Here is a 27,986-nt window from a genome sequence, read left to right on the forward strand (position 1 = left end):
TTGAATCTTTTATTTTTCAGCAATTTAAATTTATGTGTGAATTTTTGTTCTTTCTGGTCCAGAGCGTTAAAACGTTCAGACGTGACCGTTTTAGCGCGACGCGACGCACATCAATATGCACATGTCTCTGGAGACCAGCGCTAAAACGCTTGATTTCAACGTTTTAGTGCTGGTCCACTCATATGATTTACATGTTTCTGGGTAGTTTTCTCTTAGTTTTATTTTGCTGTTAGTTTAGTTTTGTAATTCAGTTTAGTACATTGAGATAATTACTGTTTTGACTGATTCACATTGCGATAGTACTGATGCTATTGGGTTATGTATAATGTGTTTCAGTGATCAATTGCTGTTTTAGATTTCAATTAGTTGCTGGGGACAACAACATTTAAATCTGGGTATTGGGTGTGATTGAATGGCATGCAAATTTCATGGAGATGTCACACAAATTGATGAGCCAAAACAGGGAAACATCTCAATCTATTTTCTTTTCTAAGTTTTCTGTGTGATTTAGATTTTAGCTGTAATATTGAATTTGGATTTTAGTTGTGATATGGAATTCCATGAGGATTTGACTGATCAAAGTTTTATATGATTGATCAAATTAAGGATACAATCTTATACCTTGCATGTTGAGCTTAAATGAAATGATTTCATGACTCATTCAATGTGTAAGAGTAGAAATATTAGTTTTGATGTATATAGAGAAAGTCAAGCATGCACTCTGAACTGTGAGGAAATTGAGCCTATACAGAAAATTTTGTTCAGAGTAAGTAACTCTAGAACTTGCCCTGTTTCTTGCTTGAAATGGTTGATGATGTGTAGGGTAGAGGCATTTCCTTCTTGAACCAGAAAGTCAAATGGCCAACCTTTAAGTTCCAATTGCATGAAACACTTGAGCCTAGCCTGTTGTCTATCAAGCCAAGAACCACATTTATTCCAATCCTTCAGATTAAAAGTTTCAGATAAGTGATAAGGGATGGAGTGTTCTGTGGGGAGGAAAGTGTTTTTGCAATAAGTGAATGCAAGGTGTTGGAAACATAAGAAAGAAAGAAGGAACAGAAAGAAAAGGTTGTGAAACACAAAGTGTTTAGAAGAGACAGAGGGAAGTATTAAAGACACAAAGTGTCTGAAAGAAAAAGAAAAAGAAAATTGTTAAAGACACAAAGTGTCAGGAAGAAAAGGAGGAAGAAAGGTTCAAAGAAAAGAACAAGGAATGAAAAGGAAGAAAGTTGAGGGAATTAGGAAGAAATTGATTAATTACTGTGAATTCCCTCTTATCTGAATCTGATTCATTTGATCTGAACTTCCCCTTTCACAGAAATCCTTACCTCTAGTCAAGCCACACACCAAGCCTCATTGCTAATCATACCAAAATCTTTTTGATCTACCTTATGGATCATTGTTACTATGAATAGTGAGAAGATGGGCAAGCCTATGGCAGTTTGAGTGCAGTGAAGAGTGAGTGATAAGTACATCCTTAAACATTAGTGTGCAAGAGTGTTAAAATTCTCATAATTTTTGAGAAGTTCCTAGTGAGGGGGTGTTGTTGTTTGGAAGTCTCTGTATATCATCTTTACTGATCTGTTGAAAAGTCACAAATGATGTTGGGCAAATCATAGGAAATAAGAGATTGCATGGTTATAATTTTGTATCATGAAATGTTGATCTTTTGTTAATTGAAGTCCATCCTCATAAATTTCATATGTAAAGAATCTCAAGTCCTTCTCTGTTTTAATTCATTGCTGAGGACATCAATGTTCAAATCTGGGAATTGTGATGAACCCTTAGTTCATCAGGTTTTTGAGCATGAATTAGTATAAATTTGTGTGATTAAATGGATGAAAAAGAGGTCAATGTCCTATAAATTCCTAAATACAAGTTCTGGAAGTTGTATTGAAAATTTACATTGTTCTTGTAGGGAATTGAAGCTCAAAGAAGCAAAAGAGAGAAGGAAGAAGATTCTGAAAATTGGAAAATTCTAAGTGTTGGGCGCTAAAACGCCCAAAACTGAGCGTTTTAGCGCCCTGCTGCACAAAAGATGCTGGTGCTGAACATTAAAACGGTCAAAGGTTGAGCGCTAAAACGTCCAGAAATAAGAGTTTTAGCGCCCATGTCAGTTTTCAGTTGTAATTTGTAAATTATAAAAGGACAAGGGGCCTTCACAAGATGAGGATCAGATGCAACTCTCTCATATCCATTCTCTGATATTCTGACTTTCCCCATCACACTAGGAAAAGGGAGATCAGGTCAGATCTTTCATAGATCTGATCTGACTCCTCATTTTCTCTGACTTTCCAAATTCTTAGGACTTAGTATTGTAATAGTTAGTATACTTTCATGTAATTGTACTTGAAGATTGAAGACTCAACTATTATGACAATGGAGTTTGATCTTTCTTCTTCTTCTATTGTTATTATTTGTATTATGTCTGAGTAGAGTCTTTTGTAGTCTGATTCAATGGAACTCAAGTTTGAATTTATGAATGGTTAATTAGATGTTTTGTTTATCTATTATGTGATTGTATGAAGTTGTCTTGATTAATTCTTCATGTTGAGGAATAATGTAGAACAGACATGTTTACATTGTTTCTCTATTTTTGACAACTTCATCATCAGTGTTCTAGTAGTCAAGGGATTGATGCTAGGATTCTGATGTTTTCTTAAGACCTTAGTAATTAATGCATGTATTAAGAAAGTAATCACCAAGGGATTGGGGTTTCTGATTAATGTGTCTATCAGGGTAGTAAGGGATTACATCTTAAGATGATAAGAAAAATGTTGATCAACATCACATAGTAGATAATTCATAATGAAAATTGGTTCATCTATAAATTCATGTTTGAGGGAAAATGACATCTGACTACTTGTTTAAAATATAAGTACATTTTATTTGTTTTAACAAATCTTAATTTTATGCAATTCAACTTTATTTCTGGTGACAAGAAATCAAGCAATCAATGATCTTTTGGTTGATTCAACTCAAATACATATGGTTAGTCAGTGCTTGACACAAATCCTCGTGGGAACGATCTTTACTCATCATTTTATTACTTGTACGACTAGAACACTTGCTAGATCCGCAACAAGACGCTGCCACGTGTTCAGTCCATTCTCGCTGGGTGGCGTAGCGAGAATGTCACGTGGCATTTTGGCAAATTTTTTTCTAGTTGTCAATCCGATAAATTTTTGCCTAAAAGGTAGCAAAATGGTCATTGTCCCTCTATACACGGTCAAAGGTGTAAAGCAGTCACTTGCAAATTGTTTCAAGAAAGTGTGCATCCCTATTTTTGGACAAAATTGAGACCCATTTTTTTTTTTTTTTTGAGTCAATGAAAATATTTTTCTGTTCAATAATTGGATGTATAAAAAGTCAATTAAAAATTGCGAATTCTAAATATCTGTTGTGACTTCGGCAAGTGCATCGGTCATAAAAGTAATAAAAGTGTACTGAGTACGAGATCGTTCCCACGAGGATTGATTTTCAAACACTAGTTCGCTAACAATTTAGTTGGACAATCGAATTTGAGATGAAAAGAAAGAAAATCAAAAACAAGCAAGAACATGCAATTTTAGAATTTAAACAAGCTATTGAAAATAAATTGGTTTTGAAAATCAAGAAAGAAAGTAGTTAAAGTTTCAATTTGGCCCAATATCCTTCTTATGTCATGTATTAAATAATCAAATAACTGCCCTTAATATTATGTCAATCGATTCCTCTAAAGTAACTAAGGTTCAATCCCTTGTTACCTTAATTCTATGTAACCTTAAAACAATTCTAGTTCCCCGGTTGCTCCCCAAGAAAATATGCATTAACAACAAGAATCTAAAGATTGTATAATTACTCTATGTCTATTCGTAGATCACAAAGTTTATGATGAATTTATCAAATCAGGATTCATGCACCAAACATCGCTATTATCATACAATTCTCCTAAATCAACCTACAAGGAGCAAACTCATAGAAAGCATTAAACATAGATAAATTCATTCAATTATAAAAAGGAAAATTACAGGGACAATTTAATCCATCAACATAATAATTCAATTAGGTTCCATCTACCCTTAATTATATAAAAATCTAGCCAAAAATAGCGAAATCAAAGACAAGAGAAAGTAAAGAAAATTCTCCAAACTCCATTTTTCTCTCGAAAATAGGATTTGCTCTTCTCAATTATTCAAAAGCCCCCTTGTTTCTGAATGAATCCCTTATTTATAATGATAAAATCATATCTTTTACTTTCTCATAAGATCTTATATGGAATCTTTACTATAATCTCCAATCACATCTTTAATCAAATCTTTAAAATCTTCTCTTTTATATTTAAAAAAAATAATTTCCTAAAAAATATTCAAGAGAATCTTTAATAAGATCTCCAATCAATTATATGATTTAGAAATTTAAAACAAATTCACTTGAGCTCTCCAATTTATTTTTTATTGAGTTGAAAATTATTGCAAACTATAAGAATTTTTATCAGAATATTACTGAGAATAAAATAACACTTTAATTATAATTCTCATAACTTTTAATTAATTTAAATCAATTTCATGCTCATATTAACCCTTAATACATAATAAATTGGAGACTCATTAAACAATTTCCAGATTTGCACATTGATGTCCTCAGCAATAAACAAGAATGAAACTAAGGAAATAGGAAGTAGGAATCTTCAAGTGAATAAATTTTCAACAGGAAAAATCAATCAGCAGTAAGATCAAAGAGTATTCAGACTTAGTCTTGAAATAAAATGATCAATCAATTCAAGCAAGATTCATAATCCATCAATCATATAATTGTAACAAGACTTCATCAAATAAAGAATAGGAACGTTAAGCTAAAACACCTCTCACTAGGATTTTCAATTCATTCGAACTCAACTATTTGAGGGATTGTGTTTCACTTATTCTTCACTGAATCAATACTACCATAGGCTTCATAATTTTCAACAGTCGTTTTGGCGGGTTGAAGACAAAAGAAAGTGCTAAAAAGGGAAGAGTAAAAAGGGGGGGGAGAGAGAAGAAAAAGACGTATAAAAATAGCAGAAGCCTGGGATAACAATATATTTACTCAAGCGATACAAGATTTTTTATTAATAACCCAATCAATTGTTAAAAAATATCTTATATTATCCTCACTGATAATAACTAAAAATATTGTTCATATACTCTTATTTCAATTTCCCAAATTCTCAAAAGATTTTAAAAATTATAATAAAGAATATCTTATATTACCCTAATCTTTAGTAATTAAAAATATCATTCTAGTTATGTCTCATTTTGTTTTTTTAGAGATATTCCAATCGGTTCATCGCTTTGCAACTAGTCCGATTCGGGGCGGGTTCCAGGATTAAAGCTTTAAACCCCTCATAAAGACGATACTAGGGAGGATTGAACACATACTCTCACCCCCATCTACTCAGTTCCCTAGCGCCAACTCAGCAGTGATGTCCCATTTTAAATAGCATCATTGCTACTCAAAATGAGGTGGAGGTCACGCCTAAATTAGGCGTGAAATGGCGTGACTGAGTACAATAGATCTATAAATTGGTTCAAAATAGTTATATTTTGTACGTTTTATTAAAATAATAATATTTTAATCCCCCCAATAAGCGTTAATTAAATGCAAATTTTATTAATGTCTAATCTCTATTTGTTGATGGTATAGCTTCTAATATTAGTTGATCTGGGATAAAAATGAAGCCCACTTATGAAAGACTTCACCATGAAGAAAGCCCACCTGAGAAGCCTTCATCATTAAGAAAAGTATCTAAACAATTCTATCAAAGTCAACAAAGGCTGCTCTACATCTCAGCAATATAATCCTTGCATCATAGCAAGCAACATTTTGCAACTCCTCTGCAAAATTTATCTCAGGCCACCAATTCATGAACTAATTAAAAAACTTACCGCCTCACCACTTGCAGGGACAGCCCTATAGTAGCTCATCCCCTCCATTATAAATATAAGTATGCTAAACACAAGAGACATTTTTTTTTTGTGCATGAAATACCTGTTTGCATAGGCAACCCCCAGCATTTTCAATGAAGACCCTTGAGTTAGAGCTGCATCAAATCATTTGTGTAAAAAAAATCATTACAATCCGCCTAAATAAAAATGGTTGTAATTAGAAGTAGTCTGCTGGACTCTGTGACTGACCCTAAAAGCCCACGACACTCAAATATTATTTTATATTGTCGTTTTTTTATCCAATATTGTTATAAAATTATCTAACGAAAGTAAACATCTTATTTTGATAATACATATTTAATTTATCTTAAATAATATTTTTTAATTTCAAATATATTTTTAAAATAAATAAAAATTTAAGTTAATTTATAAATTAATTTTAGAATAAATAACTTGAAATATATTTTAAATCCTAAATGCATTACATAAGGATATAAAATAAAAAAGAGAAAAAATTTGCTTTAAATATTTTTTTAAAACCACAAGGGGTTTTAGAATTACCAGTGCTTAGCTTTCAATTCGCCTCTGACCAACAAATGAAATGTGAATAACCCGTCCTCTCCTGTTTGAAACAAGGGGTGCGTTCTGTCGGTGCTTGAAACAATTTTGTCGTGAAAAAATTTGTCACCACAAGAGGTCTAAGTGAAAATTTGAAACTATAGGGGGTTAAATGATAAATTATTTCAGCACAGTGGGTGTAACTGATAAGTTTAAAATCACATGAGGTTAAATAATATATATAAAATCACAGTAGGTGAAAATAATTTTTTTTCAAATAATAATAATAATAAGGGAAAAAGGTTTGTCCTGACACAAATTGTATCTTTTAACACTCATAAAGAGGTGGGATCTGCACCTTTATTTTTTTTGTCCACTCTCTCCTTCCTTGTCTATTTTTTTCTCTAATTTAAAATGACATAACTTTATATCTTTTAAAATAACACACTTTTCCCTAATAATAATAATAATAAACAATCAAGAGAGAAAATATTATCATTTAGAAGAGATAATTTATTTTATTGAATTGTCATTATTTAATTTGAGAGATAGAGAAATAGATCGTAAAAAAAATGAATCATGCATACATTGTAGACACGAGTAGCTCGGACCAACATTTTTTTTTTTTTTTAGGTTACAGGGAATAGAACACACAATCACACACTCACACACACCCTATTAAACACACTCACACCACTAGGCTAGCCCTAGTGGTTACCAACAAACTTTTTATATACGAGCAACTCAACAAATTTTTTTATTGCAAACTAACACATTCAAATTTTTGCGTATTGAAAGGTTATTATTTTGAATTTTATGTGGTTACTGACTTAGAAATTTATAAATTATGATGATTCTATTACAAATTTTGGTTATGATGAACTGAACTGATAAGTAGTTTTCTAAATATGGATTTTTTATTTATTCAACAAAAATGTTTGTGAGATTATATTGATTATTTATTTATAAAAATTAATTAATTTTTCAATATCATCAAATTGATTCTAAAAATAATACTAAGTTTTCTTAATTAAAAGGACGAGAATAATTACATTTTATTATGATATTTGTAATTGTCATGCAACACATTTAGGAACAAAATTTAATGATATACAAAAACTTGTAGAAAATGAAAAGTAAAATGGAGAATTCAAGTAAGAAAATGACCACAGAACTCCACTGATAAATTCATGACTAAAGTTCCTAACAAAAAATACGGTCCCCACTTTAGTCCTTTACAAAAATAAATTAGTCAGTTAGTTCCTAACAAATTCAAAGTGGACCCATTTAGTTGAACCGTGGTCCCTCACAAATTCAAAAAAGACCCATATTAGTCCCTCAAAAGGACTAAAATGGGTCCACCTTGAATTTATTAGGGACTAAGTGACTAATTTATTTTTGTAAAGGGCTAAAATGGAAATCGAGATAAAAAAGGTCTTTACTCTAAATTCATTGAGCAGAGCCTGATTTGAAGAAAGAAAACTCGTTTGTGACCGTAAAACCTCAAAAAGAAATAATTAACAAATGAAAAGTTATATTTATAAAAAAAAAATTATAAACTCTTACAAACCATATTATATATTAAGGATAATATATTTTAACACACAATATATTACTCCTAATATATATAATTTATAATATAATTTATAAGAATTTTTAAACTTTTTTTTTTGAAGGATATTGTGACAACCAAGTTGTGTTACTACCAAGTGACTACCAATTAATCTCACTGTTAGATCAATTATGTTAATCCAACAGTTATATTTATTTTCATCTTTGTATGGTTATGGTTTTCCAAATTTAATACTTTATATTTATTTGCACCTTTGTATGGTTATGATTTCTCATATTTAATGCTTTCACTTTAAATATGGGGAATCATAACCATATGAAAATAAATATAATCGTTGGATCAACATAATCAATCTAACGGTAAGATTAATTGATAGTCACTTGGTAGTAACTAGGGGTGTAAATGGGCTAGGCTGGCCTAGCCTACAGCCCGGGCTACGTTGAGTCTGGCCTACGTTGGAAGTAAAGTAGGCTTAGCCTTATAAGAATGCCTTTTTAACAAATAGGCCATAGGCCATTTTTGTCAAGCCTGGCCTAAAGCCTTGTAGGTTGGCCTATTTAATTTTTAAAAATAAAATAATATTTATTGTAAGTGGCAATTAGTACCAACCCTTGTCTTAATGGTGGTTTAAAGATATTTCAATGAATGATATTCTCTTGTAGACTTTATTTCAGCTTTGATTGACCTAGTAATTGTATTTTTTTATTTTTCCCATTTCTTTGACTCTATTCCTCTTTGATATACATTATAGAGCTGAGGTATTATGTTGACTCTTTCTTGTTAGTCATTTTTTATTTCTTATGAGAAGTATTAGTGCATGCATGAATGAAACTTTGCTCAGTATATTTTTTTAGTTATTTTTTTACTATTGTAAAACTTTTAATGCTCACTAGTGAAATTTATATCTCGTGTAAAAAAATGCAACAATTTATGAACACGTTAATGACTTGTAATGTCAAGCGAATATTTTTAAAATTGTTAAATTTTTTTTTAATTTTTTTAAAAAATATATCACGAGGGAGGCATACAAGACTTGTAGACCATATCAGGCTCTCTATTTTTAAAAAATAGGTCAGACTTAGGCTATAAATAAAGTCTTTAGTAGGCCAGTAAGCCAGATAAGCTGAATATTTTTTTACGTAGGCTTAGGCCAGGAAGGCCAAAGTCCAGCCCAACCCATTCCATTTACACTCCTAGTAGTAACACAATTTGATTATCACAATATCTTTTCCCTTTTTTCTTTTTATAAATATAACTTTCCCGTCAACGCGCACTTTTTGAAACTTGAGTATCGTCAGCCACTCAGCCTGCTCCACTTTCTATGCATTAACGCTCAGTGGGCCTCACTTTGTCTCAGGAAGTCAAGTCTACACAAATCTAAAGAAATTGTGTATTCATTGAGTGCGGCAATTAATTCTACAAACAGGGGCACGGGAATGCGGTTTTTATTTCTGTATTCATTTTTTTAAGATAACGACGTGAACGTCGATTAGTCATTCACACCTTTGCTTCAAAGAAATTGTGCGTGTACCGTGTTCCAGACTAATTTTAATTTCTATTTCTTGTTTGAATTAGCTTAACAGGTTATCTGGATCTGTTATATACGAGATAGAGGCTCAGTCCTATAAATGTCCAAATGACCGAGAAATCTCTTATGACTTGGTCGCAAAAGTAACCCATCTTGCACAGGAAGCACGGGATCTCGCTTAACTTGCCAATGTGACTTAACCTAAAAGGAACCAACATTGCTGAGATCAGGCAAGTTAGTCACTACCTGAACCCAATGAATAAGTAGCAACTCTTATTTGCTACCACATCTACTGAATTTACCTTGAATATATGCTTGCCCAATGTCCACTAAGGAATAGCCTGAAAGAGGCTACTCCTCTCCACCAAACTGAACATTATCCTATGAGAGACGGTATGAAACAAGACGCTCAAACACTATAAATACAGTGACATTTAGCTTAGGTATGATATCTCTTTTGAATACTTGAACCTCCTTGAATACTGAATTGACTTGAGCATCGAAGTGTCTTTGCAAGTACCCCAGTCGCTATCAATCTACCTAGGTACACAAAGTGCTGATCAACTATCTCGCCAAGCCACACAACATCTCGGCAAGTCTCTTGCCATCTCTCCTTCTCTTCATCAACATCATTCACTTCAACTGTGGGTGATCAAGCACAACCTAATATATGTTGAACTGATCAGTAGGTAATCGTATTTAATTGCAATTCGTGATGGAAGGATTCGGTTAATGCACTGATAATTTGAGTTTTGATAAGTTTCTTTCTTGCACACATAAAACAAGTTATTGTCTAGCAGCGACTATGCCCTCATTGAAAAATAGCTATTGTAAAATATATCATGGTTCTTATACCCTTTTGATGCGAAATACTAGTTTAATTTTTTTAACAGATTATTTATTCATTTAATATGAGTGCAACACATATGAGGGTGCACGTTTAAGTCGTTCATCACCCCATACGAGACTTGTACAAAAGCCTAAATACATCTGTCACGTGTCACACCCTCTAAGATACACATGGGATACGTGCAATTTGAACACACTCTGTCAAGATGTGCTTTTTGTGTTTTTGCACAAATTACATATGGAAATGATGCGCGACTTAAACATGCACACTTTTAATATGCATTTTACTCGCATTATATTGGTAATTTGATGTTTCATTTTTAAAAAGTCATTTGATGTGATTTTACTTTCAACACTCCCGTCATTATAATGGAGGCCATAGTGCATGATAATAATTGTCATGCTCTATCCCTCGTGCCACTACAACGTACAAACCTATTTTGGAAGTGGCAAGCAAGATGCGACTTGACATGGGCAGGGCACCTTAAAGTGCTTCCTCATAATAATTTTCATGGGTACCATTGGTATTTTTGTTTTTTTAGCAAGGTACCTTTCAATCAATGTAGCTAGCTAATTGAGTTTTGTTATTAAAATTGTGATTATTTGTCTAGTGAGAAATGAGAATATTCACGTAACATTATCAAATTAAAATTAGACATAAAAGGATCATTCTACTTTGTTAAATTCTAAACTCCGAAGTCGCATTAAGTCTTATTGAACAATATTTAATCTTGAGTTTAAAATTCACTCAAGCCACCATATATGCACTTTTCTTGAACTTGTGTATAGCTTCTCCACACCAATTCTTTTACCTCCTATTCATGATGAAGGAAACCACGGATAACAAAAATCATTGACTTCATTCGAACGGGGAGAGATAAAAACACTCTACTCTTCGTTTTGGTCAGTCCTAAGATTCATCCAACCTTAACACATGGAGAAACTACTTTGCTTTCGCTTATGTTTATTCACATTTTCATTGCAATGTTTCATATTCTACTTAGCTCTAAGTGGAACCAACTTCACCACAGACAAGTTTGCACTTCTTGCTCTCAAATCTTCTATAACCAAGGACCCTTACCATTTCCTGTCTCGTAGTTGGTCTGTCTCCTCTTCTGTATGCAACTGGGTTGGTGTCACTTGTGATGCTAACCATAGAAGGATAAGGACCTTGAATCTTGGTAACATGGGTCTTAGTGGTACCATACCTTCTCAGTTGGGAAACCTCACATTCCTTATTGAACTTGACCTTGGTGGAAACAATTTCCATGATCAATTGCCAAAAGAACTAGTCCAGCTTCGTAGATTGAAGTCACTCAACTTGAGCTACAATGAATTTAGTGGAAATGTTCCAACTTGGATTGGAGGCTTATCAGCACTACAATATTTATACCTTGGAAATAATAAATTTGGTGGTTTTAATCCAAAATCTTTATCCAATTTGACAATGCTAGAGATCTTGGATTGGAATGACAATCTCATTCAAGGAACTATTCCTCCTGAAGTTGGCAAAATGACTCACATGAGGTTGTTATCAATGGCTTCAAATAGTCTTTCGGGAACCATTCCTCCCTCAATTTCTAATCTCTCTTCCCTTGAACGAATCAGTTTATCTTATAACTCTCTTTCAGGTAATGTCTTTTGTTGAATAAACGTTAAATGTGGAGTTATGTGTCAGTTTAATTTTTGATGGGTTTAATTCAGCAATCAATTTAGTTTTAAATGGGTTTAATTCAGCAAACGTTAAATGTCAGTTTTATGTTTTTAAGTTTCTGAAATTATGTGAGTTTATTGTGATGTTAAGTGTCTTTATTGTAGAGTTACAAGTTTTGTAATTTAAAAATCTATTGTTTGAATGTAAAAGTTACGACTTCTGCCTTAATAAAAATCCTTTGTTTTACTCTTCTCCTAACAAATTGGTATCAGAGCTATGGAAAGGGGGAGTGATATGGCACTACCTAAGTTGACGAAGGAGAACTACGAGAATTGGAGCATCCAGATGAAGGCTCTTCTCGGATCCCAGGACGCTTGGGAGAATGTTCAAGCAGGTTTTGTAGAACCACAGGATACTGGAGGCTATTCGGCGGCTCAAACTAAAGCGTTGAAAGAGACGCGTGCAAAAGACAAGCTGGCGTTATTCATGCTCTTCCGAGCTGTAGACGAATCCGGGTTCGAGAAGATAGCAAATTGTGAGACCTCAAAGGCAGCCTGAGACATCTTGGCAAATGTCTATAGAGGAGCTAACCGGGTTAAACAAGTCCGGCTTCAAACCCTTTGTGCCGAGTTGGAGGGAATGAAGATGAAGGACACGGAAGGAGTATCCGGGTTCGTTGCCCGGGTTCAAGGAATTGTGAACCAGTTGAAACGGAATGGAGAAGATATACCTGACACCAGAGTGGTGGAGAAAATCTGAGATCTTTGACAGACCAGTTCGAAAACGTGGTTTGTGCGATAGAGGAGTCCAAGGATCTGTCTACACTCACCATTGACGAGTTGGCGGGTTCCCTTGAAGCGCATGAACAAAGAAAGAAGAAGGAGGAGGAAACTCTTGAGCAGGTACTTCAGACCAAAGCAACAATTAAAGATGAGAAGATGCTCTATTCTCAAAGTTTCCGAGGTAGAGGACGTGGCCGCAGTGGACGAGGTACTAGCCGTGGTGGTAGAGGTCGAGGCCGAAGTCAAGAAGTGTATGGTGATGAGGTAGGACAGTCAAATCAACAAAACTGGAGAGGACGAGGACGAGGTCGACGAGGAGGTCGGTCACATTATTCAAACATCGAGTGTCACAAATGTGGAAAGTTTGGTCACTATGCGAAAGATTGTAACTCAGACAAGTGTTACAACTGTGGCAAAGTCGGACATTTCGCAAGAGAATGCAGAGAGGAGAAAAAGGTGGAGGAGACGTCCAACCTAGCCACAGAAGGTGAGATGAAGGATGGTGTCTTGTTAATGACACACAGTGAAGGAAGTCCTGACGATGACATGGAGTGGTAACTTGACACGGGTGCGAGCAACCACATGTGCGGACATAAACACTTCTTCAAGGAGATGATAAAAATGGAAACCGGACATGTTTCGTTCGGGGATGCCTCAAAGGTTGAGGTAAAAGGACGAGGTACGATCTGTTTCCTACAAAAGGACGGGTTAATTGACTCAATTCGAGATGTGTACTATGTACCCGACCTAAAAAGCAATATTTTAAGCATGGGTCAACTGATGGAGAAAGGTTACTCGGTTATTATGAAAGACCGGGTATTGTATTTGAAAGATGAGCAAGGTCGGATGATAGTCCGAGTTCAAATGGGTAAGAATCGTATGTATAAACTGAATTTGAAATGTGTACAGGTTGAATGTTTACAAGCCGAGGTAGAAGATAAGGCGTCACTTTGGCATCTCCGGTTTGGTCACCTACATTATGGTGGTCTAACCAAGTTGGCAGAGAAAAAAATGGTGGACGGGTTACCTGACATAAATTTTGAAGGAAAGTTTTGTGAAAGTTGTGTACTTGGCAAGCATGCCAGGACCACGTTTCAGAAGATGGCAAGATTCCGGGCTAAGAAACCTCTGGAACTAATACATACCGACTTGTGTGGACCCATCAATCCGGGTTCCTTCAGCGGTAAGAAGTATTTTATTTCCTTTATTGATGATTTCTCACGGAAAACTTGGGTTTACTTTCTGAAGGAGAAGTCCGAGGTGTTTGATGTGTTCAAAAAGTTCAAGGTGATGATTGAGAAAGCAACAGGAAGCTATATCAAATCGGTGCGGTCTGACAGAGGTGGGGAATATACCTCAACAACGTTTATGTCGTTCTGTGAGGAACAGGGGATAAGGAGGTTTCTAACAGCACCATACTCACCACAACAGAATGGCGTGGCTGAAAGGAAGAACCGGACTATTCTTGACATGGTTCGGTCAATGCTGAAGAACAAAAGGATGCCGAAGGAGTTTTGGGCGGAAGCTGTGCAGTGTGCTGTGTATGTGCAGAACCGATGTCCACATTCAAGCTTGGATGACAAAACACCACAGGAAGCATGGAGCGGTCAAAAGCCTTCAGTGGCTCATCTCAGAGTTTTTGGTAGTGTGGCCTATGCACACATACCGGACCAGCTCAGAACTAAGCTCGAGGATAAAAGCAAGAAATATGTTTTTATTGGATATGATGAAAAAACAAAGGGGTATAAGCTGTTTGACCCCGTCAACAAGAAAGTCATAGTGAGCAGAGATGTAAAGCTCAATGAAGCAAATGAGTGGGACTGGAGCAATTCATCTGAGATAAACTTTGAAGACGGAATCACAACACAAATTATCAACCCGGCAAGTCCTGAAGCTTCTGATGATGAAGACGAGGTACGACAACCCAGGATGCGGAGCATACAAGACATATATGAGTCAACAAGTGAGGTACATTTTGTTTGTCTTCTTGCAGATTCTGAAAATATAAGCTTTGAAGAAGCCATCCGAGATAAGAAATGGCAAGACGCCATGGATGAGGAGATAGAAGCCATTGACCGAAATAACACATGGGAGTTAGCCGAGCTACCAAAAGGAAGTCGGCCCATTGGAGTGAAGTGGGTGTTCAAGAAGAAGATGAATGCTCAAGGGGAGATAGAACGATATAAAGCTCGTCTAGTTGCAAAAGGTTATAAGCAGAAGGCTGGAATTGACTATGACGAGGTGTTTGCCCCTGTTACAAGGATGGAGACAATTCGGCTACTCATCTCACAGGCTGCTCAATACAGATGGCCAATACATCAAATGGATGTAAAGTCGGCATTCCTGAATGGTGTTCTTGAAGAAGAAGTTTATGTGGAACAACCGCCGGGCTACATGAAGGCAGGAGAAGAGAAGAAGGTGCTGAGATTGAAGAAAGAACTTTACGGGTTGAAGCAAGCACCACGAGCATGGAATGCTCGTATTGACAAATATTTCAAGGAGAATGGACTTGAACAGTGTCCATATGAACATGCTGTTTATGTCAAGAAAAATGGAGGAGACTTGTTAATTGTGGCTCTTTATGTTGACGACCTCATTTTTATGGGAAACAATGCCAAGATGATACAAGAGTTCAAGAGCACAATGACAAGAGAGTTCGAAATGACAGATCTCGGTTTTATGAAGTTCTTTCTCGGTTTGGAAGTAAAACAAAATGAGAAGGGAATCTTCGTGTCACAGGAGGCTTATGCAAAAAAGATTTTGAAAAAGTACAAGATGGAAGATTGCAACCCGGTTTCAACACCAATGGAACCCGGTTCAAAACTTTCTAAGTTTGATGGAGGAGACCGTGTTGATGCAAGCAAGTACAGAAGTTTGGTGGGAAGCCTACGCTATCTCATATGCACGAGGCCGGATATCTCGTTGAGTGTCGGCATAGTAAGTCGGTTCATGGAGGAGCTAAGATACACACATTGGAAGGCGGTAAAGAGAATTCTGAGGTATGTTCAAGGTACAGTTTCACACGGGTTACACTACTCGAGCTCGGCAAAATACAAGTTGATTGGATATTCTGACAGTGATTGGTGTGGAGACGTAGATGATCGAAAGAGCACGACTGGTTATGTGTTTTTCATGGGCAACACGGCATTCACTTGGATTTCGAAGAAGCAACCTATTGTGACACTGTCGACATGTGAAGCTGAATATGTAGCTGCATCTTGGTGTGTTTGTCATGCAATGTGGCTCAGGAATTTGCTAAGCAAGCTGGAGGAAAAACAAGTCGGCCAAACTGTGATCCGAATTGACAATAAGTCGGCTATAGAGCTAGCCAAGAACCCGGTAAATCATGAAAGAAGCAAGCATATTGACGTCCGATTTCACTTCATCCGGGATCAAGTAAAGGAAGGAAATGTGGAGCTAACACACGTGACCAGTCAAGAGCAAGTCGCAGATATCTTCACGAAACCACTACCGACGGTACTCCTTGACAACCACAAGAAATTGATCGGCATGAAGGATGGCAGAAGCATTTAAGTTTACGGGGGAGTTTTGTTGAATAAACGTTAAATGTGGAGTTATGTGTCAGTTTAATTTTTGATGGGTTTAATTCAGCAATCAATTTAGTTTTAAATGGGTTTAATTCAGCAAACGTTAAATGTCAGTTTTATGTTTTTAAGTTTCTGAAATTATGTGAGTTTATTGTGATGTTAAGTGTCTTTATTGTATAGTTACAAGTTTTGTAATTTAAAAATCTATTGTTTGAATGTAAAAGTTACTACTTCTGCCTTAATAAAAATCCTTTGTTTTACTCTTCTCCTAACAATGTCTTTATTCATGTCTTTGAATATGTGGAGGATATGGTACATCAGAAATAGAAAATTCTTCCATAAAATTAACGAGTCTTCTTCTGAAAAAATGGTCAACTGGTGCACCAATGGTTGGAATTTTTCCAAATCTAATTTTGTTTTAGTTTGGTTTTATTCTCAAATGTTCTATCTTATAGCCTTGTTTTTCATTCCCTAGCTAGATTAAATCAATTACTTTAACAATCAATAATATGAACTTTTTCTCTATATCTAATAGTTCTCTAGATTATGCAAAATATTTTAGTGTTCTCATTGATTTGTATGTTATGTGAAATAAAGGAGGCATTCCGAGGGAGATTGGTGATCTTCCACAGCTAAGAGTAATGTATCTTGGAAATAATCCACTTGCTGGTTCCATACCATCAACAATCTTCAACAACTCAATGCTGCAAGATATTGAACTTGGCTCGAGTAATTTATCTGGCAGTCTTCCATCAAATCTATGCCGTGAACTTCCAAAAATCCAAGTACTTTATCTAAGTTTCAACCAGTTATCAGGTAAAATGCCATCTGTTTGGCATCATTGCAAAGAATTGACAGATGTAGACTTATCAAATAATAGGTTCAGCAGAGGAAGCATACCTGCTGATATTGGAAACTTAACTACGCTTGGCTCCTTATATCTTCATGAGGACAACTTGGAAGGTATACTGATGCTTATATCTTCATACAAGTTCATAAATTTAATATAGCCCAAGTATTTACAAAGAGGTTTTTTCCGGATTCTTACATATACCCTTTTAGTCACAAAAAAACAGTTTTACAATTACTCAACACTCCTTTTTTAAAATCACTCCTTATTAAATCCCGACAAGTGAGGGTAAGAGTGAAGGCAAACTTTATACAGTTCAATATTTATTGAACAATCTACAAAAGTCATGCTTGAGTTAGGTTGGTCTTTTTAAAAACTCAAAGAAGCTATATATCTAAAACTTCTCAATTATTAATTTTTAGATTATAATTTAAAATCAGTTGTACAAAGTTTCAATCAATTTCTCCAACAAGAGGTAAAGAAGTATTAACAGCAAACTAATTCTTGCAAGAATTCTAATCTGATTCATATAAGGGTTAAACATCCGTCCTGTTACCGGAAAATCAAAATTTTGTCCACCTGGTACATCGATCTCTCTGTGCTTTCTTTTATCTTTTTTTTTTTTTAAAAAAAAAAAACACGTGAACCCATCTATTGTTTTGTGTCAGCAGGAAATTGTTATATTTTCATGTAACATGACTCTAGTTTTACCGTTCATATAAATTTTAGGTATGCTTTATTGGTTCAATGCATATATTGATTGATAATATTATAAAGCTCATGTTGTTTATAGGAGAAATTCCATCATCTCTTTTTAACATATCTTCACTGAGAGTACTCAGCCTTCAAGAAAATAAGTTGAACGGTAGCCTAACAGAAGAGATGTTTCATCAGCTTCCTTTACTAGAGGTCTTTTCTTTGGCTGATAATCAATTTGTGGGAAGCATTCCAAAATCTATTAGCAATTGTACGATGCTTCAAGAACTATATTTGAGTGACAACTCTTTCGCAGGTATACCACTCTATCTATATATATTTTTCTATTTTAAATAACATTGTTTATTGAATTTCATTAAAATAATACTTAAATTGCTTAGTAGTAGCTTTGATATAATATCGTCGACCATGGCATGAATAACCTTTTTTGGGTTGGTTCATACATCATATAATCTTTAATTTTTTTGAAATATTTTAATCGGTTGATCGCTTCGCGACTAGTTCGATTCGGGACGAGTTCAGGATTAAGGCTTTAAACCCCTCTCAAAGGCTTTATATTAAAGAACATTATCATAATAAGTTGGGAGGCATTGATACTATTTCTTAATTAAATTATTAGGTGGAGGATTACAAATATTTTTATGTTTTTAACAATAATGTAACACTCTGTTCTAGACCTGGTTTGTTGACATTACGTATGGCATTAAGCGCAGTTACAATCACAGCAATTAAATTATAATACAGATAAATTTTTTTCTTTTTCGTTAATAAACGTCTATCTTTAAAATCAATTGCGTAATTAAAACAAGTCCAAAAACTGTAATCATAACTTGAATAATATGCGGAACACTTAGGCGGCGTTTGGTTCAGGAAATTTTTTTGAAATAGTAGGGAAATGAGATATATAGAGAAATGATTGGAAAGATAGATAAAGTGAGATAGGTAGAAAAATGTAAAAAAAAAGTTGTTTGGTGGGGAAAAACTTTACTGGGAAAATTATGTAACTTTATGAAATCAACAGTGCATTAAAAGCCAGATAACCGGTTTTTCGAAAAATCCCATATTCAAATTGGGTTTCTAAACAGTGCGGATATCTATGTTTCTCATAAATCCAGACAAATTGGATAGATGAGTTTTTGGTGAAAAACGTTGAAACAAACATGGTGTTTCTAAAAGCCATACTTGAGAAAGATAGATATCCGCTGAAAAGCTCCCAACCAAACACCACCTTAAGGTTAATTTAACCATACCATACGTCGCTCCTTTAAAGTGCCAAGTAGTCCCCTTGGACCAACAAGGCTTGAAAACTCATTTTTATTTATATTCAACACTGAACACCTTCACTTTTTATTTACTCAAAGAATTCTATACTTTCTCTATAGTCCTCATCTCCCACTATATTATAGATCTCTTCATTAGCTACGCGTGGGTTCAAACCGCGCTCAATTTGGAGCACCATAGCTCAAATTATGAATTTTTGAAGAAAATGGTGCTAAACTTCGCAGGGTCTCGCGCTCCCCGCTAATAGCGCCACAACACTGGCTTCCCATTGTCTTACGGTGTCGTCAGTGCCAACTTGTCGCTAATAGCGCCAACCCAACGGGTCTGAAAATTACACTCTACTTTAGTATTTCCCCCATAACTTGAGTTGTACTTATCCGATTGACGCAATCTTGGTCTCGTTGGAAAGCTAAAAAAAAGATCTATAACTTTCAAGAAGACCAAAGGATCCAAATCTATCATATATGATATGAAAAATGGACAACAAGACACGATATCTTTATATTTACATTGATTATCAACCTAAATGTCTTCTTTCACCTAATTAGCATTGTATAACTACAAGACATAAACCTTATAATTTTAAGGTGCACATTTATCAAAATAGGCATTCATGCCCTTCCATCATATATACAATAAGTACAATATTACACAATATCCAAATGTCTTTAATACATAACTATGAGACTTAGCTACAAAACACTACCTTGGCTCCAATCAACAACATGAGACACCAAAGATGTAACACCCCGTTCTAGAATTGGTTTGTTATCATTACTTTATGATATTAAGCGCAATTACAATCACATTGGTTCAATTAAGAATATGGATAAATTTTTTCTTTTTAAAACGTTGCTCATTTCCTTAATTAACAAGATCGTAATTTAATCTACCAATTTCGTGATTATAACCGTGTGAAGTTGCAAAATAACTAAAACTATGCTTAACATCATTTACTATCTTTATTTGACCTAATGAGAGGGTCCCTATTACTTATTTCAAGAGACCATAACTTTTTCTTAAAACTGGAGTTGGGGGCTTAAGCCCCCTCAGGTAGAGGGTTTTTTTAATTTTTTGTTCGAAGAGAGGGCATAAGCCCCTTTATTGGGCGTTTAAGCCCCTTGTGCGCGTTTAAGCCCTCATTTTGAGTGCTTGAGCCCCCTGCGACAGAGAGTTTCTCCACGCACAGGTGCACCAGGGCGCTTAAGCCCCCCTCTTTGGGCGTTTAAGCCCCCAGTACGAGCTTAAGCCTCCATTTTCGAGGCTTAAGCCCCCTCCACTTGGGCAAAACACTAACTCTCTATTTTCATGTATTTCTCTTGGGGAGTTAAATCCAACACACCATATGACCTAATTGACAATCTTACAACATCAATGTTTCAATAGTTACATCTTCTACACCATTTCATTGGATAAATCAAAATGGAAAAACATAAACATAACATTCCATTAATGTATCAATATCTCAATTACATCCATGTTCTTCAAAATAACTACATGCCAAAGGACTTAGCTATCAAAAGACATTATCAAAGCTATTAGCCATATACAACAAGACAATTACTATAACAATGATCATGGACTAAGTCCTCCATACTACATCACATGGCCTCAAAATAAATACATATAACAATTCTAAATGGCATGCAACTCAAAATGTCCAGCTATCAGGTACAATTTACTCATGCTTCTTGCCTCTTTCAGCCTCTCCTCTACCAGTACCTGAAATGATGCCCCACAACACGAGGTGAGATATACGAATATATCACAGTAAATCAGGGGTCCTTGGAGATCACTCCACCTTAAGGTTCACTTTCGGTGAACACATAATAATAACAACTTAACACATTCTTATCCATAAATATCACATGGACGTCCAAGAGAGATCCTCAAAGGGCTGTTTCTCTTAGGTGCTCACCATAAGGAGATCCACATAAGGCTGTTTCAAAGGGAAGTCTACAACTTCACACTACGAGCTTCCAAGAGAGATCCTCAAGGGCTGTTTCTTTTAGGCTCCTACCACATGGAGATCCACATAGGGCTGTTTCCAAGAGAAGTCCCTACCAATCATCCTCATCATAATACTAGGCACTTCCAAGAGAGATCCACAATAGAGCTATCTCTCTTAGGCTCTCACCACAAGGAGATTCGCATAGGGCTGTTTCCAAGGGTAAGACAAACCACCTGAAGATCCTCATAGGGTTGTTTCCAGGGGGAGTCCTTACTGGAATTATGGCTTCAAGAGGGATCCTCAAGGGTTGTTCCTCTCAGGTAATAACCACAAAGAGTTCCCCTTAGGGCTGGCTCCAAGGAAGACCACACATCCATCATACTATTTACATTTATTGGACTGATGCAAAGACTATTCAATCCTTTCTCATTTATCAGTCCCTACCTTATCTCGCAACTATCAACAAAACCTCAATCCTAATCCTTAACCATTACCTCATTCATTATTTTACATCTATCAATCATTCCTCAATTATTCTTGAACAATCAAACATCAATCAATAATCATTAGTCAATCATAATATTTATCAATGCATGAATCAATGCATGAACATACAATTACTATCATTATTACATATCACACCTCATAAACCATTCCTCCTCAACGGAGTATAGTGGAATATTCAAGGGATCAACCCCAAAGTCCAAAGGTTTACTTTGCATTTGAACTTTCCTCAAAGCTTTCATTTCCTCAATTGAACACAACCACAAGGATTGGTCACTCCACTTGGTCCACTTGCTTCAATCCTAGCCATAAAAGGGACACCATCAAACATACAACCAACCGAGGCTAACAATGTAAGAAAATCCTTAATTTCAAGCATAGATTTCTCGAAATATCAAAGTATACTAAAATGACAATCTAAACTCATTTCTACCATTTATTTATCATTCCTAACAACATTTCCAAAAGAATTTAGCCTCAATATCACTTAAACTCATAAAACCCACAAAACACTATTCATTGTTTTCAACCTCTAGAAAACTCCATGAACACTAGGTTGGAGAAGTGGAAACTTACCATAATAGGCCACACAACCAAGGAATAGAGGTCTCCTGAGCTCCCATGGATGAAAACATCCTCAAACTCCTCCAAAGGCCTGTATTTTTGAAATCTTTGTAAGGAGATATCTCTCTCCACAAAGCTTCCCACTCAAAACCAAGCTTGGATTCACAATGAAGGGAAGATTCTAAGTGATTTTGACTTTGGAACGAGTTGATTTGGTTGGAAAATAAGGAAGTTAGGGTTTGAGGCTCAAAATGGTCTCTCCCTCTCTTTTCTCTCTAATGGTCGAAGAAGAAGAGGGAGTTTTGTGTTTTTGACACTTAACATAGGGTAGGTTGCTTTAACTAGGTAAAAACTTATCTCTATTTACTTGTCTTCATTCACTACCAAACTTTACCCAATGAATTACAATATTTTTCCAGTCATATTTCTAACTTTACTTTTACATTTTGGGTACTTTTGCTTACTCATATTTTTACCCTTTAATTCTCACTGATTGCACTTTTGATCTCAAAAGTGCCCTTAACTCATTAATTTTAGTCTCTTACTTAATTCTACCCAGTTATACATGCTTAATCACTTAATTACAGGTAATTAAGTAAATTCTTAAGTTAGGGGTATTATAAAAGGAGGTGAGCATAGGCTAAGTCCACCAAAATAAAGCATAATGTACATATATCAAATGGCTTTCAAATGTAAATCCTATACATGGGAACTACCAAATGACATGCATAACCAAAATGATGCAACATCATCATGTATCAATCTAGCCCAAGTATGGCCACTTGCCACCAGAGGCTCCTGCAACATCTGTACCTGAAAGGGGGTTCCCACAATATGGGGTGAGATATATGAATATACCTCAGTAAAAGCATTTCTCCACCCCGTAGTTCACTCACAGAATAATAGCAATAATAGTAAATAATGCAACAGATACATATTCATGCAGTGTGTCAAACATCTCCAGGAGATATCCCTCGAGCTCTCATGTTGTCCTAAGGATACTCATATGCAAAATAGTCCTACTGGCCAACTAAACTACCAAGTATGAATTATGCATCGTCATGCAACATATAAACATAGGGAAACACCATCCTATGTCACACCCAGTGCATGCACATTCATATAACAAAGCATTAAACCACTTTATTGCATTTACATACACTACCCATTCAGAGCTTGGTGGAACAATTAAGGGATCAATTTCCAATGTCCGAAGGCTTACCTCAATTGCTTCCAATCTCAACCTTTGTTCACCACCAATGCACAATAATCAAACTTCAAAATTAATACCTACATCAATGTATCATACAATCTATGAATACAACCAATTAAGGCCAACATAATCATTCACAACCAAGGCAATCAGTTGTCTATACTAGGCATAAACTCACAATTCAAGTGAGCTAATCAAGTTCCTTGGTCTCCGCCGTTTCTTGATCAATCAAAGGTGGTTCGCTTGCTCCAACCCTGTCAACACAATGGACATATTCAATCATCCAATTCACTAATTGCTCAAAATGCTAGAAAACTCACAAACCCAAGCATGAATTTTCCAATATATTGAACAATAACCAAATGACTAGCTAAATTCATTTCTACCATTTATACATCATTCCTAACAACTTTTACAAAAGGATTTAGCATCAATCTAACTCAAACTCATAAAACTCATGAAATCACTATTCATCATCTTCAACCTCATGCAATCTCCATGAAAACAAGTTTTGAGAAGTGAAAGTTTACCTCAAAAGAACACGCAACCAAGGAATGACGGTCTCCTAAGCTCCTATGGAAGAAAATGCCATTAAACTCCTCAAATCACCAAGTGGGTCGAATTCTTGGAAAAGAGATATCTCCCTCCACAAAGCTCCCCACTCAAAACTAATCTTGGATTCACAAAGAGGGAAAGATTCTAAGTGATTTTGGCTTTGGAATGGATTGATTTAGGTGAAAGATGAGTAAGTTAGGGTTTGGGCTTCAAAAATAGATTATCTTTTTCTCTCCCTTTCTTGTCTGTCGAAGAAGAAGAAGAAATGGGGTGAGTTGTGATGTTTTACAACTTAACATAGCTAAGTTACCTTCACCAGTTAAAAGCTTATCCATCTATTTAACTCTGTTCACTTCCAAACTTTACCCTATGGTCTAAAATATTTTTCTAGAAACATTTCTAATTTTACTTTTATATTTTGGATATTTTTTCCTACACACATTTTTATTCCCATAATTTTCACTAACTGCACTTTTTACCTCAAAAGTGACCCTAATTTATTTAATTAGATATTTTACCTAATTCGAATCTTATGGTGAGTGATATTATAAGTAAGCTATGTAGTTATTATTAAGGGATTAATGTTTATCGCGTAATAGGAGATAATTTTATCTCTTACACATACATAAAAATGTGGGGACTCATTTTTTTTTTCGTTCTTCTTCTCGCATCGGCCTACATGAGTCTCACATACTTTTATATGTGTGTAAGAGATAAAATTATATCATAAACATGAGAAACACTAATGACAATTATCATACATGCATAAGCGACTAAATAAGAGTTAATAGATGAGTTTGAGTGTAAATTGTAACCAAAAAATTCTACACGCGTTAAGACTAAAGATAGTTTGTTTACGTTATTTTTACTTCCTCTATGAATTGTAATGTTATTTCAGGTTCTATACCCGAGGAGATTGGTGATCTTCCTATACTTGGGACTCTAAGTTTGGGAAATAACCAATTAAGTGGATCTATTCCCTCGAGTATCTTTAACATGTCATCACTGAGTTACATGTCTCTGGCAAATAATTCCCTCTCAGGATTTCTTCCATTGCATATCAACCTAGAAGACTTGGAAGAACTAAACTTGTCTGAAAACCAACTTGGTGGAAAAATTCCAAGCAGCATCTCCAATGCGTCTAAGCTTAATTATGTGGATTTGAGTGTGAATAAGTTCAATGGAGTTATCCCAAATGCTCTTGGGAATTTGGGAGACCTTCAGTGGCTTGAAGTAGCATACAATAATTTAACTACTGATGCTTCCACTATTGAATTAAGCTTCCTTAGTTCTTTGAATTTTCTTCAAATATCAGGGAATCCAATGCATGGAAACCTTCACAAATCAATTGGAAATATGTCCAATTTGGAACAGTTCATTGCAGATGCTTGCAGCATTGATGGTAAAATCCCATTGGAAATTGGAAATTTAAGCAACCTGTTTATACTAAGTTTGTACCAGAATGATTTAAGTGGACCAATTCCAACAACAATCAAGGGTTTGCATTCTCTTCAATATTTGAGTCTTGGAAACAACCAACTACAGGGAACCATCATTGATGAACTTTGTGTAATCAACCGGCTGAGTGAGTTGTATATAACTGAAAATAAGCTAATTTCTGGTGTGATCCCAGCATGCTTTGGTAATCTTACTTCTCTAAGAAAGCTTTACTTGAACTCTAACAAACTGAATCATGTGCCCTCGTCCCTTTGGAGTCTCAAAGACATTCTAGAGGTGAATTTATCCGACAATGCTTTAACTGCATTTCTTCCACTTGATATTGGGAACTTAAAGGCTGTTATATTGTTGGATATATCAAAGAATCAGATTTCAGGAAGCATTCCTACTGCCATTGCTGGATTGCAAAATTTGCAAACACTCAACTTGGCACATAATAAATTGCAAGGGAACATTCCTGATTCAGTTGGCAGTTTGATAAGTTTGATATCCTTGGACTTATCCCAAAACTATTTGTTTGGCATGATTCCAAAATCCTTGGAGTCACTTCATGATCTCAAGTTTATAAATCTTTCTTATAATAGGTTAGAAGGTGAGATTCCCAACGGTGGACCTTTTACAACTTTCACAGCTCAATCTTTCATATTTAATAAAGCACTTTGTGGAAATGCACAACTACAAGTCCCACCATGCAGGAAAATGAAGAGGAAAAGGTCAAATGCAAATCTGTTTTTCATCAAATGCATATTGCCTATAATGTTGTCAACCATTTTGGTTGTTTTATTTGTGTTCCTTCTAATTAGGCGTCAAAGAAAGAATGATGGTGATCCTTCTGAAGTAAGTTCATCAATTTTACCAGCAACAAGAATGATTTCCTATAATGAACTTTCACAAGCAACCAATGGATTTGATGAGTGTAATTTACTTGGTAAGGGAAGCTTTGGTTCAGTGTTCAAAGGTATACTTCCAAATGGGATGGTTGTTGCAGTCAAATTATTTAATCTGGACTTGGAATTAGAATCAAAGAGCTTTCATGCAGAATGTGAAGCAATGCGCAATCTGCGTCATCGAAATCTCATCAAGATCATCACTAGTTGTTCAAATTTTGATTACAAGCTTTTAGTAATGGAATTCATTCCCAATGGGAGCCTTGAAAGATGGTTGTATTCTCATAACTATTGTTTAGGCTTCTTGCAAAGGCTAAATATAATGATAGATGTGGCATCTGCATTGGATTATCTGCATCATGGTTCTTCGCCAACTGTGGTTCATTGTGATGTAAAGCCTAGTAATGTCTTATTGGATGAAAACATGGTTGCCCATGTTAGTGACTTTGGTATTGCCAAACTCCTAGATGAAGGACAATCTAAAGAATATACCAACACCATGGCTACAATCGGCTACATTGCACCAGGTAATTATCCTACATGAGTAGATCATTTCCTAGTAACTTATTTATTTTGATTAAAACCATATTTTTGCATAGGAAGAACACACAGTTGAAGATCACCAAACCAGGCTGCAAAAATAAAATGTTTCAGATCACTCACTGACCATTTTATCTAAAGTTTCTTTTAATTTATAATCTCATTTGAAGTTAATGTGTTATTTGAATTGTTCTTTTGGTACTTCCATTATTTTGGATATTTTCTTTCTATTGGTCTGATGGTATAATAGCATTCTGTTCTTCCTATTTTAGTGGCTCGTCTGTGTCATATTATATATACCCGTTTACTATAAGTCCTAGGCTCATAGCTATTTCTAAAATTTTGGGTACAAATGCAATTCAATAGAAATCAGCTACTAATGATAAGTGCTTTCTGTTATTTCATCAGAGCATAGGTTTGGACTTATATATCACAATTACTTTAAAAGAAAAACAAATATGCACTACAGAGAGTGTTATAAGAAAAATTAATCTTTGTTGGATGGGCATGCAGAGTATGGATCCAAGGGGACTATCTCTACTAAAGGAGATGTATATAGTTTTGGGATTATGTTGATGGAAACATTCACAAGAAAGAAGCCAACAGATGAGTTGTTTGTTGCTGGTTTGAGCATGAAAGGATGGATTAGTGAATCATCACCCCATGCAATTACCCAATTTGTGGATTCCAATTTGTTACAGGATGAACGTATTGATGATATAACAGCATCTGTATCATCTATTTTTAGAATGGCCTTGAATTGTTGTGCAGATTTACCTGAAGAACGAATGAATATGACAGATGTTGCTGCATCATTAAACAAAATCAAGTTCATGTTTCTGAAAATTAATGACTAGCAGATATAGACATGAAATCGGTTTGTAACTTTTAAACCTTTCTCTGTACTATTGTTAATGAAAATCCATCATAAACCTTTTGAATTGCTTGATCCTACTTGAGATTTTGCATGTATACACGTAGATTTAGATAATAACACTAGTCTGTGTTTCCCATCTACTGACTTACTTTATTTCAGAATTTTTTTAAAAAGTTGCACTATTTCAGCAC

At 35.1% G+C, this 27,986-nt stretch overlaps 2 protein-coding genes across 2 annotated transcripts; both read left to right on the forward strand.

Annotated features, from left to right (window-relative positions):
• The first annotated feature begins 11,348 nt into the window (after nt 1–11,348).
• On the forward strand, nt 11,349–12,062 carry LOC133287588 (LRR receptor-like serine/threonine-protein kinase EFR). The gene has a single exon (XM_061485227.1). The coding sequence runs from the start codon at nt 11,349–11,351 to the stop codon at nt 12,060–12,062; it is 714 nt and encodes a 237-aa protein (XP_061341211.1).
• A 4,977-nt stretch (nt 12,063–17,039) lies between these two features.
• LOC133287589 (probable LRR receptor-like serine/threonine-protein kinase At3g47570) lies at nt 17,040–27,775 on the forward strand. The gene is made up of 4 exons (XM_061485228.1): nt 17,040–17,361; nt 18,042–18,260; nt 24,932–26,905; nt 27,432–27,775. Exons 1-4 carry the CDS (start codon nt 17,040–17,042, stop codon nt 27,773–27,775), a joined length of 2,859 nt encoding a protein of 952 aa, XP_061341212.1.
• Nucleotides 27,776–27,986: the final 211 nt, after the last annotated feature.

Source organism: Gastrolobium bilobum, unplaced genomic scaffold, assembly GCF_033153095.1.
Source record: "Gastrolobium bilobum isolate Gb01-03AN ecotype WA unplaced genomic scaffold, APGP_CSIRO_Gbil_v1 utg2365, whole genome shotgun sequence".
Classification (NCBI taxonomy): domain Eukaryota; kingdom Viridiplantae; phylum Streptophyta; class Magnoliopsida; order Fabales; family Fabaceae; genus Gastrolobium; species Gastrolobium bilobum.

Coding starts and splice junctions, on each gene's coding strand:
- LOC133287588 (XM_061485227.1), top strand. CDS start 11,349: ATGGAGAAACTACTTTGCTTTCGCTTATGTTTATTCACATTTTCATTG.
- LOC133287589 (XM_061485228.1), top strand. CDS start 17,040: ATGTATCTTGGAAATAATCCACTTGCTGGTTCCATACCATCAACAATC. Junction 17,362..18,041: donor TCATGAGGACAACTTGGAAG/GTATACTGATGC, acceptor TGTTGTTTATAG/GAGAAATTCCATCATCTCTT. Junction 18,261..24,931: donor GAGTGACAACTCTTTCGCAG/GTATACCACTCT, acceptor ATGTTATTTCAG/GTTCTATACCCGAGGAGATT.